Source organism: Mytilus edulis, chromosome 3 (genome assembly GCF_963676685.1).
Source record: "Mytilus edulis chromosome 3, xbMytEdul2.2, whole genome shotgun sequence".
Taxonomy (NCBI): domain Eukaryota; kingdom Metazoa; phylum Mollusca; class Bivalvia; order Mytilida; family Mytilidae; genus Mytilus; species Mytilus edulis.
In genome coordinates this window covers 18,022,512-18,035,011 of record NC_092346.1, presented here as the reverse complement: position 1 = coordinate 18,035,011, position 12,500 = coordinate 18,022,512, and the positions used below count along the sequence as shown (strand labels likewise).

General features: G+C 32.9%; 1 protein-coding gene across 1 annotated transcript; it reads left to right on the top strand.

Moving 5' to 3' along the window:
- The first annotated feature begins 11,020 nt into the window (after positions 1–11,020).
- Positions 11,021–12,121, top strand: LOC139515084 (uncharacterized). The gene has a single exon (XM_071304645.1). It carries the CDS (start codon positions 11,021–11,023, stop codon positions 12,119–12,121), a length of 1,101 nt encoding a protein of 366 aa, XP_071160746.1.
- Positions 12,122–12,500: the final 379 nt, after the last annotated feature.

Genomic DNA, 12,500 nt, shown 5'->3' with positions numbered 1-12,500 from the left:
ATTATTAACCATGTTAACGAATAGAACCTTTCTTCCATAGGGGTAACATAAATCATTGACTTTTTCGTATACACATCAATAAAATGAAGAAGTTACTTAAAATATTGACACGTTCAATGGGATTTATAAGGTTTACTAACAGTACCAGGATATAATAAAAAATAAATTAAAAACATTGATTTACAAAATTTTAATCTACTAACCGAGTCCCTGTGCTAAAACCCTCATATTTTCATTTTGTCATGCGTGAGGGGATTGGTTCTGATTGAGAACATCGTGAATGCGTGAGGGGACTTGAAATCGTATCTTTGTATACAAGCTATCAGTCGTTGAAAGTTGCCTTAATATGGTTAGATTGTTTATGAAAAAAAAACAAATTTGTGTGCATAAATAAAAATAATTAGATAGGATTTTGAAATAACAAGAAATGACCATGTTTTCTTTTTATGAATAAAAGTCTAACCAATAAATTTCAAATATGTGTCCAAATTTGTGGATTTGGGCAAATAATCGGTATAGTTTACTACCACAATTTGATATTAATTAATATTGTAATTTTCATTGTTATTGAATGATAAATGTTATATCAATATTGCAAATCTAATCCTGAATTCTGTCTATCCTATTTTTATACGACCGCAAAATTTGAAAAATTTTTCGTCGTATATTGCTATCACGTTGGCGTCGTCGTCGTCGTCGTCCGGCGTCCGAATACTTTTAGTTTTCGCACTCTAACTTTAGTAAAAGTGAATGGAAATCTATGAAATTTTAACACAAGGTTTATGACCACAAAAGGAAGGTTGGTATTGATTTTGGGAGTTTTGGTCCAAACATTTTAGGAATTAGGGGCCAAAAAGGGCCCAAATAAGCATTTTTTTGGTTTTCGCACTATAACTTTAGTTTAAGTTAATAGAAATCTATGAAATTTTGACACAAGGTTTATGACCACAAAAGAACGGTTGGGATTGATTTTGGGAGTTTAGGTTTCAACAGTTTAGGAATTAGGGGCCAAAAAAGGGCCCAAATAAGCATTATTCTTGGTTTTCGCACAATAACTTTAGTTTAAGTAAATAGAAATCAATGAAATTTAAACATAATGTTAATGACTACAAAAGGAAGGTTGGTATTGATTTTGGGAGTTTAGGTCCCAACAGTTTAGGAATTAGGGGCCAAAAAGGGACCCAAATAAGCATTTTTCTTGGTTTTCGCACCATAACGTTAGTATAAGTAAATAGAAATCTATGAAATTTAAACACAAGGTTTATGACCATAAAAGGAAGGTTGGTATTGATTTTGGGAGTTTTGGTCCCAACAGAATAAGGGGCCCAAAGGGTCCAAAATTAAACTTTGTTTGATTTCATCAAAATTGAATAATTGGGGTTCTTTGATATGCCGAATCTAACTGTCATGACTGTGTATGTAAATTCTTAACTTTTGGTCCCGTTTTCAAATTGGTCTACATTAAGGTCCAAAGGGTCCAAAATTAAACTTAGTTTGATTTTGACAAAAAATGAATCAGTTAGGTTCTTTGATATGCTGAATCTAAAAATGTACTTAGATTCTTGATTATTGGCCCAGTTTTCAAGTTGGTCCAAATGGGGGTCCAAAATTAAACTTTGTTTGATTCATCAAAAATTGAATAAATGGGGTTCTTTGATATACCAAATCTAACTGTGTATGTAGATTCTTCATTTTTGGTCCTGTTTTCAAATTGGTCTACACTAAAGTCTAAAGGGTCCAAAATTAAACTTAGTCTGATTTCAACAAAAATTGAAATCTTGGGGTTCTTTGATATGCTGAATCCAAAAAAGAAAGTATCAGCTCATTATGTAAAGCCATTATTGTAGCATTTTTTCAACTAAAATGGAATTTTCAGCTAAATGATATTATCAAAGGCATGAACCTTGCTACTTAAAAGAAGCAAAAAGTTCATATTTTTTTAATTTTACTAATACAAAAGATATTATCTAAACCTATGTGTTTAAAATTTAGAAAAAACTACAAAATCCCAATTTGTGATAAAACCTCGAATTTGCTACTCAAATAAGTGATTTCAAAATCACTTATTTCAGTAAATCCCCTGACTGTCTATATTAACTATGAGATAAATCACTAGGATTGAAAATAAGCTTGGGCATTTGGCATTCTAGGGTAGCGTGAATGGGGTTTACATGTCTCATTGAGACCATCTGTAATCAAGCATTCTAGTACAATATTTGTTTTATAACCTCTATATTACTTACCTAGATTGAGATTATATTTTGGCGTTCTAGGAGAACGTGGACGGGATTTAGTAGGAGATGAGGATCCAGAAGTTTGATTGTAGCTTTCATCACTATCACTTCCTACAAACAGAAGAAATCTTGTTATAACACATACTTTAAATATGTACCTATAATAATAACACAGAATTTTTTTTTCCCCTTCAGATTTATACCTTATTTTCCGTTTTCACGACACAATAATTTGACTTTCACATGTCACGCTTACAATAAATCGGCAATCCCGCGTCACGCTTAGACCCCAATGAGACCCACTCATAAGCACATGTCACAGAAACAGATCACATCTCTATACCTGAAACTGGGGTTAATTTACAGAGATATTTTTTCTGATACAAGTTCGTGCTTGGATGATGAATAAATGACAGGAAATTTAACCTAACCGTAATAACTATTATATTGTAGTGCAAGAAATCAGTATACCTTGGACTATTATACTTATATAATAATAGTCGTAGAGAATACACTGGTTTGTTGTTATATATATATTATTGATATTACGATTGCATGTTTATATAATTTTCATCTACTTGTATATGATTATTCTATTCTACTATTATTATAGTGCAGTCATTGCAGTGCAAGTGCATGGTAGACACTCTTCTGTAAAACAATCAAAGCATTAAAGGCTGTAAAAGCTATTGCTGCCATGTTTCAAATGTTTTGGGGACTTTTATTTTTCATCTACATATATAAGAATTAAACCTGACAGTTTTGACTTTATATCAATAAAAGACCTTTCGAGACGCTAATGTTGAAAAATGGGACAGAAATAAAATATCCCCCAAGACATAAACATGTAAAAAATAAATATATATTTCAGCTTACTAATATTTTCATAGTGTTACTTTGACATAATTTCTTAATACTAAGTCACACACATAATTGTTCATTTGATATGTGTCATCCTCATTCGATACGAGAAGTTTTGATGTCGCTAAATTTATAGTCTTCTTGTCGCTAAATTTATTCTTCTTGTCCGTTCTTGACGCTTCCTGTCGCTAAAATTCTTCTTGTCGTTATTAGTGAGACCGCTATTTTTATATTACAGGTGGTCATTTACACTAGTCTCGGTTACCCAGCCGCTTGAATTTTACAAATCAAACGTCTGGGTTTTTGTAATGGTAAAAAGAGGGGGGGGGGCAAAGGGGGTCCCAATAACAGCAAAACAGCAAATTGATTTGGCTTATAACAGATAACAAGGAATTAAAATGGAAAAAAACAGATAACAGTAAATGAAATATTAAAATAAGTCGGGTCCTTGACAAATCCAGTATTTCTTATTTCGGGTATAATCCTTTGTAATGAATTCCATTTTCTATGAACATGGTTTTTAGAATTATGTATCTAGATATGTATTTGGTATATTCTTGTCCGTTCGTCGTCAACATGTCGGACATTAACTCAAACACTCTTTAACCAATTTACATAAAGTTTTAGGAAATTGATATATCTATTGACGTGAGCTCCCTATCGTTTTTTATAAATTTTAGAAATTTAATTTTAGATTTTTATTTTATTCAATAAAAATTGTGTTTCTTCAGTTTTCTGATAATATCTCAAAAATCCTTTCACAAATTTGCAAGGAATTTTGGTGAATTGTTTATATCTATTGACATGAGCTCCCTTTCAATTTTTATAAATTTAAGATTTTACGTTTCCGAGTTAAGGGGTTTTATTAATTAAAAAAGGGGGGGGTTTCTAGTTTTCGGACATTAACACAAAAACGTTTTCACCATACTCATGAAACTTTGCTGAATTATTTATATCTATTGTTGTAAGCGCCCTTTCGAGTTTTATTAATTTTCGATTTTATGTTATTCAGTTAAGGGGTTTATTCATTAAAAAAGATGGTATTTTCCAGTTTTCGGACAATAACTCAAAAATGTTTTCAGCAGTTCTCATGATACTTTGATGTATTGTTTATATACATGATATATATTGACTGAAGCTCCCTTTCAGTTTTTATAAATATCTGATATGACATTGAGAAGTTATCGAATATTTCAAAAAGGCGACGGGCGTATCATGCGCTCATGGCGTAGCTGTTTATTTGTTATATAATACTTTTTTCAGCATTTATATTTGTACAGTAATAGAAACTCACACATGCTGGTAATTTAAAAAGTGTGTAATAAAATGGAAATGAGGAATATGTCAAAGAGACAAAAATGATATCTAGTAAAAATTCAAGGGCAGCTATGGTATCAAAGAAGGTCCAATTGACATAGTTCTTGTGTTTGTTGCTACTGAAAAATGACCTAAAAGAGTTTGAATATATATATTCGCATTCTGACTTTTTTAAATGCCCATTTAATGAGGTGTGTGGATTTTTCTGAATAAGACTGTGAGGCAAAGTTGTATATAGGGTAGAAAAATCAAAAGCACCAATTATAAGCATGCAATTTATCAAGTACCTCGAACCAATTTCGACACTCCAAAAGCACTTTATTCCACTTTTTTCAAAGGCCTTATTTGAACAATTTTTTATCAGGTTTTTGATTGTACCAAGTCTACTAGTAAGTAGAATACATAGTTTAGTAGGGAAACAATGGCTTGAAGACGAAATAAATCTTGTTTGTAATGAGTTATATGTACAGCTTCGGAACCCAGTACATGGTGGGAACTTTCATTGTACAATGTATTTGGTTCTGCTTTGAAAAGAGCTGAGTCTATGTACCATATAATATAAAAGGTTAACTGGTTGTAAGGACCTAGTCCTTAATTGAGATCCTTGTCAGATATTCCTAGCCATATGTTTTCCTTTTTGTCATATTAAAAATTGTTCTAATTTAATATGTTCGTACGGGAAACCAGGAACATTATCCTCATACAAATAAATAAGAATCGATACTTCTAAATAAATGTTCCAAAAGAAATGGAATGTATGACAAAGGATAATCATAAGATATACTGGAATTGTCCTGGACCTCACTTCTGTGATGGGTATATGTTAATGGAATCCTTCTCCGAATACGGGACCAACATATTAGTAGTGCTAGACCCCAATGTCCAATGAATGATCTTCAATTTCTACCGAAAATTTGGTTGTCAAAAAAATGCTAACATTCCAATTTTCCATAACAGTTACAGCTTTTACATTAATGCTAGCAAGACAAATCTTTGTTTGGCTTGCTTGCTTTGTTTGTATCAGTGTTTGCTCAAGCATGGCAATTAAGATAGGCGGGGCTTCAGCTTGTATACATCATACTTAAATTTTATTGGACGTTATGTTTGAGGTTAAGGACACTAAATTTTAAAACATCCCATGACTCATATTCTCAAATGTTTCCTTACCTGTAAATATACAATACAGACAGGATTTTACTTCGTCGAAATTATCTCCCCATTACGCCAGTTTATTTTCACAATCGTAGAAATGGAAGACAATTTTTTTTTCTTCAAATATCCAACTTAAAGACTGTCGTCAAGCACTTTTAGTAAAATAGCTATTCGAACACACCTACTCTGATTTTGTGATCCATTGGATAGGTATTTCACTTCACCCCTATATTTCATCTTTTAGTACTGTGATTTTTTTTATGTTATAAAGTCAACCTGTAGCTTTGCTATATTAAAATGATACAATCTGAAGCGAGATGATGTATCAAATACTCTTGCTTTGTACGTTTTCAAGACAAAATATTCATCTCAAACACACCCTAACATAAAAAAAATGTACACTCGATTTCCTCTTTTCGATACAATTGTTTCCCATTTTTTTGAATATTTTCTAGAGTTACATAATGGAAGGGCAGACATGGAAATAAGGGAATGGTCATTATTTATCAGCTGAGGGGGTCGGTTCAAATTTTTGATATAAAAGTTAATGTTGGGAACCCCCCCATTATTTTATAAAACCACATAATGACCCCCCCTAAGAACATAATTTCAAAAGTTTGACCCCCCCCCCCCCCCCAAAAAAAAATAAAGAATTCCCAGTTGTGTTGAGGAGATGATGACCAGATACATAGTAACCAGCTTTGAGAAGCTCTGAGTATAACAAACAGCTTTTCTTCTTGTTTTTTTCTTTCAAAAAGGAATATCCGATACGTACATGCATGTAGAAAATAGTAAAAAAAATATACAGAAAATTGTATGTTCCAATTTATTAATTTATCTAACTGCAACCTATAATTCTACAAATTTCATCAGTATACTGGTAGATAAATTTTCAATACTGACTGTTATTTTAATCCCAATCACAGGCCCTTGTATTTTATTTTTTTTAACCTTTGAACTTCAAAATATCTAGTTATGAATGGGGAGGGGGGGTCCAGGATTCAAATGTACAAATGATTTTGGAAGTGCAAATAAAATAAAACCGATTAAATGATGTTCTTGTCCTTTCTTGATTTAATATGTAAATGATTTATTTGAGATAAAGAAATATACAAATATACAACCAAGCCAGGAACCTCTGGCCTTTCTCGTTTTGTACAGATGTATGTTTTAAGAGTTTAGTGTGTTATCAATTTTCTCTGAACAAGTACACATTTTTGTTTAGGGGCCCCAGCTGAATATATTTGTTCTTTTTCTAAATCATATAGTGTATTGTTTAGTGTGTGTGAATACCATTGTGCCCATCAAGTTTTTTTTTATTAAGGTCTGAAATAAAAAAATTGAAAAAAAGAACAGAGAACACTGGTGTTCAAATATGAATAAAAGGAGAAAAGGGCAAAAAAAAACTAATGAATTGAAAAATATTACCTTCAAATTTAAAGAATACAGAAGGGATATACCTATAATATCGAGATCATCTTTTATTCTTAATCGATATCTTTGTAATAATTTCATAAAATAAGTATACCTATTACCACGTGACGGACATATATAACTAACATGCATCCTTGCTTTCATCAAAATAGTTATATATACACACCTATTTCATCTCAAGAATCACATCAAAATGATTTAAACACTATCATGACTATAGAAAGTTAATTATGCATGTCCAGAAACTTTTCCAACTCACTGTTTCCTGTGGTCAAAACTAGGGAGAAACGTTTCATAGAGTTGTTAATCTATTGATTGTAAATTTACACAACTGTGATAAGGAGTGATCAGATTCACTGCCCTTGAGAAATTAGGCATATCCTGCTGCATGGTGCTTTGCAGTTTACACTATCAAAGATTTAATAAACAGACATTATAGCACACTTACTTCAATTTTGTAAACAATTTATATACAAGTCAGACATAAAAACCTTTATTGTGTGACCCCCCCTAATTAAAATATTTGTTGATGGTAACCCCCCCAGTGGTATGATATTTTTGGCAATGACCCCCCCTAAAATGCACCGACCCCCTCAGCTGATAAATAATGACTGTTCCCTAACTGACTGAACTAATAGATTGATATGTTATAAAAAAAACAATATTAGGTCAATGCTGAAGGCCAGTTTCTCAGCCTCATACAAGAAAAAAGTTTATATTTTTCTTTCATTGACAAATTATTGTATTTTTACAGGCGAGGAAACATGTGAGAATATTTGTCATGTGATTAGGTGTCCTTAACCTCAAACATAACGTCCAATAAAATTTAAGTATGATGTATACAAGCTGAAGCCCCGCCTATCTTAATTGCCATGCTTGAGCAAACATTGATACAAACAAAGCAAGCAAGCCAAACAAAGATTTGTCTTGCTAGCATTAATGTAAAAGCTGTAACAGCAAATACATATCACAATAACAGATAACAAAAAAACTAAAAGCCCAATAACAGCTAACAAAGAATAAGACAATAACAGCTAACAGCAAATATATTTTCAGAATAACAGATAACAAAGAATTAAAATGCCCCATAACAGCATAACAGCTAAACCCCTTGCCCCCCTCTAAAAAATCTTGCGTCAGATTTCTGTCGCAGAAACGGAACAATTTGGATTATTCGTAGATCCTATGAAGAGTACCGATAGTATCCGAAATGATATTTTGACCCACAACATCCAAAATGGCAGCCTCCATGAGTGCTTGTTTTTTTATCGACTTCGACAAAAGAACATCAACATGCAGCTAGCATATACGAGGGCCCTCATGGGGTTTTTGATTATGTGATTACTTGGCCGTTTTTTTAATGATTATTTGATTATTAAGCCAAATATTTCATGATTATTTGATTACCTAGGACTGTATTTTTAGTTTATGATTATTTGATTACAAAAGATAAGCAAATATTTAATGATTATGTGATTATATTGGCAAAAAAATGGTGATTATGTGATTACTAGGACCCCCCCCCCCCCCCATGAGGGGCCTCATATACTTGTTAAATGTTCATACTAAGTGTTTTAAAAAAAAAAATTAAATGTGTTACCAAAAGGCAGTAGGTGAATAGTAGGTTGTCATTACAAGTTGATAGGTTTAAACAAATAAAGTAAAGTCGCGCAACATTATTATTGAACAGTTGAACATCTGAGTTTCAAAATAATTTTAATTTTATTATTGTATTAAAAAGACATTGCCTCCGGAACAACCCCCTCAATTGCATGACTATCCCTTTTCTGAGTAATACATCAGTGGCGGATCCAGAAATTTTCATAAGTGGGGGCCCACTGACTGACTAAGAGGGGGACCGCTCCGGTCACAGGGGCTTGTTTAGTGGATCAGACGAGGTTTTACTGACCCACTGCCTCTGTACAACTTAACAAGTCAAGTGATTAATTTTGTTTTTGTTGTAAAAGCCACTTGTTAGTACAAAATTTATGTCACCTGAACATATATTTATATTATTTGATGAAATGTTTCCCATTGGTATTGAATTTGAAAGAACTAATATATACAATAGACAATATTTATTAGCACAAACACATTTAAATTGACAATAGTTAAATTGATTATAATTATATTAGAGTGACATTGGTATTCACAGCGAAGAAGAAAAAGACTATAAATATCAACAGTTAACACATTATTAATGTTCATGAACAATTAAAAAAAGAACACAAACAAAAATTATGTTGCATATTAAAAGAAATACAAGTCATACAGATGTTCTCAATAAAAAACAATCATTATTAAAATACATGATATACTTTATGGTGATTTTTATAATGACTGGTAGACTGCTTTTTAAAAGTGCAGTCAAATGCTTCAGTGTTAAAGCGGACTGCAATTTAATAAAATTGAAATTAAGATTTTTATTAATATTTTGTATATATACATGTAGGTATACGTATCCCTCAATGATTTATAGCATGGACAGATTGAGAAGAAATGGTATTCATCCTCAATTTCTTGTCTGTTACAGGATAAGCAAATGTGTTTACTTCTTTCAATGTTGGTATAATGCCCTCTTTCAATTGCTAGGGAATAGGCACTTAGTTATATTATCAGATTATTACATGGCATTTTTCATATCGCATGTATTATCAGCCCTAGGTTCAATATCAGCCCAAGAGCCGCATGGCTCGAGCCGGAGGGCTGATATTGACCGAGGGCTGATAATACATGCGATATGAAAAATGACATGTTATGATCTTTTTATCATATGCTTCAACAGTAGAGAAAAATAACAGATTCATATATTGAGAGATCCTTTTACGTGGTTCCCGAAAAGAAGTTGAAAGAGTAAAAAGTTCACGGACGTCGGACCCAAAATTTGATACATTCAATATGAAATCTTTCTATCATATACGCCTCAACAGAGAAAAAAAAACACATTTTAATATGAACGAATCGACAAAAAATAATTCAACAATATACATAGTGAACATTGTTTGGAAAAGTCAACTTTTTTAAAGTAACTTTCTAAATTATGTTTCAGAAAAACTTAAAAAATGCATTTATTTAATATTTTTTTTTTTTAATTTAATTTAATTATTTTATACAATATACTTTTCAGTATTCAAATAATTGTTTTGTACACTACTTTGTAATGTTTTTCACTGAAAACGTAGCATTGAAGTGTATTTTCCGGAATTTGCCGAGTATCACCGGAATGCCATGTGATAACGTTACGGAAAGGCATGTGATAACAATCGAAGCATGTGATAAACTTTTCATATCAGCCCGCTACGCACCAATTCGAAAAATATGGAAAAATACTTTAATTTAATGCTATTATCATACGGTAAAAATCATATGTTATTTAGTCTAAGTATATGATAAATAAATCTATCTGGTATTGTAAGTTCAAAACATGTCCAAGAGTTCTATAATACATTGTAGGCTTGGATTTATATCTTCTGTTATTATTATTAAAAATAATAAGACAAACCTGTTTCAAAAATAATAAATTTTTCCCCTTTTAAGTTAGAAATCTTAATTGTTCCCAACATGCAGTACAATAGTCAAAATAATTTGGACACCATAGGCGGACCCAGAGGGGGGCCTGGGCCCCCCTTTGGTGGGAAAAATTTGGTTGATTATATAGGGAATCACTGAAGCATGACTCGAGTGGGCCCCACTTAGGTCAGTCAGCGGGTCCCCCTGAGGAAAAGTTCTGGATCCGCCACTGGACACTTTGAAGGACTATTCTATTTTTATGCTTTAATATGCAAAAATTATAAGAGTAGGCTATGTAACATTATTCCTATATAGTACTTTACGTACTTTGATTTACGTTTGTTGAGTTACTTCCCTTTGGTATCAGTCTGATATCATTTATGTAAAACCCATATATTGTTTGTATGATTATTCTTGTGGAATACAAATGAACACGCTGCTTTTTTTGTCATTCTTATTATCACCATATACGGCCCCAGAGAATATTACATGGTGACAGATAAATACGGGAAATGGATCTTAACGGAGTACCACAGCCTCAGATGAACTGGGATTCAACAAATCTAGTTGATACTTGGAAAAAATTCAAACAACACGTGGGACTCATCCTCGATGGACCGCTCGCCGAAAAAGACGAGAAGGTAAAAATTACTTATCTACTATTGTGGGTTGGTGAAAAAGGAAGAGATATTTATAACACATGGCAATTAAGTGAAGACGATGCAAAGAAACTTTCTGTCCATTTTGACAAGTTTCTTGCATATGTTCAACCAAAGCAGAACTCTTTACTTGCAAGGTGTAAATTTAGATATGAAACACAAAGTAGTGACACTGTTGAACAGTTTATTACTCGACTGAAGCTCATTGCTAAAGACTGTAATTTTAAGGACACTGACGAGATGATCAGAGACAGTCTTATTTTCGGGACAAGTTCGCCTAAAGTGAAGGAGAAACTTTTAAACGAAGGTGACACATTGACATTGGAAAAAGCTATTCAGATCGCGCAGGCATTTGAGTATAGTCAAGGACAACTAAAGGAGATGAAAAATTTAGAACCGTCTACAGTCGTACACGAATTAAATCTTCCGAGACACTCGCAGTATAACAGTGCCTCATCTAGGAAGAACCACAAGACGTCTGACCGAACTAGGACGGGTCCAGTCAACCAAAATCGAGTCAAAGTCGAACCCCATCGTTATTCTTCACAGCAAGGATTTGTAAATTGTGGGAGAAGACACTCCAAACACGAAGAATGTCCGGCGAAGGGAAAGAAGTGCAACAGTTGCCAAAAGTGGAATCATTTTGCCCAAGTATGCAGATCAAAACAAAGGGTAGACGAAGTAGTGCTAGACACAGATAGTGACAGTGATCAAGAGTTTTTTATTGATTGTATAAATGAACATAATACCTTCATTAATGATAAGAATAAGGTAAAGAGAGATCAAGCTTTTGCTACAATTACTGTTTGTTCAAAACCAATTAAGTTTAAGCTTGACACTGGTTCTCAAGTGAATATTTTGCCTAAACATATATTTGAAAGTCTCAAATTCAATGGCACTCTCAAAAAGTCCCCTCGTATCTTAACTGCTTATAATGGTAATGCCCTGCCCTAACTTGGCGTCTGTTGTCTCCCTTGTGAACATGGTTCTGTTAATAGTAAATTAGAATTCTACTGTCTAGATACTAATTCCCCACCAATATTAGGCATGCAGTCTTGCTTGGATTATGAATTGATAAAATTGGTATACAGCACTGAAACTACGTGTACTTCTGACTCTGACCCAATGACTAAGTCGTCAGTGTTAAAAGATTATTCAGATATTTTCAAAGGTGTCGGTCTTGTTTCAGGCAAAGCAACAATACACATTGATTCGGAGGTACCCCCAGTTGTACATCCGCCACGGCGCGTTCCTGTAGCGTTACGTGGTCGTCTAAAGTCCGAATTAGATCGCATGGTGAACGCAGACATTATTTGTAAAGTAAACGGCCCCA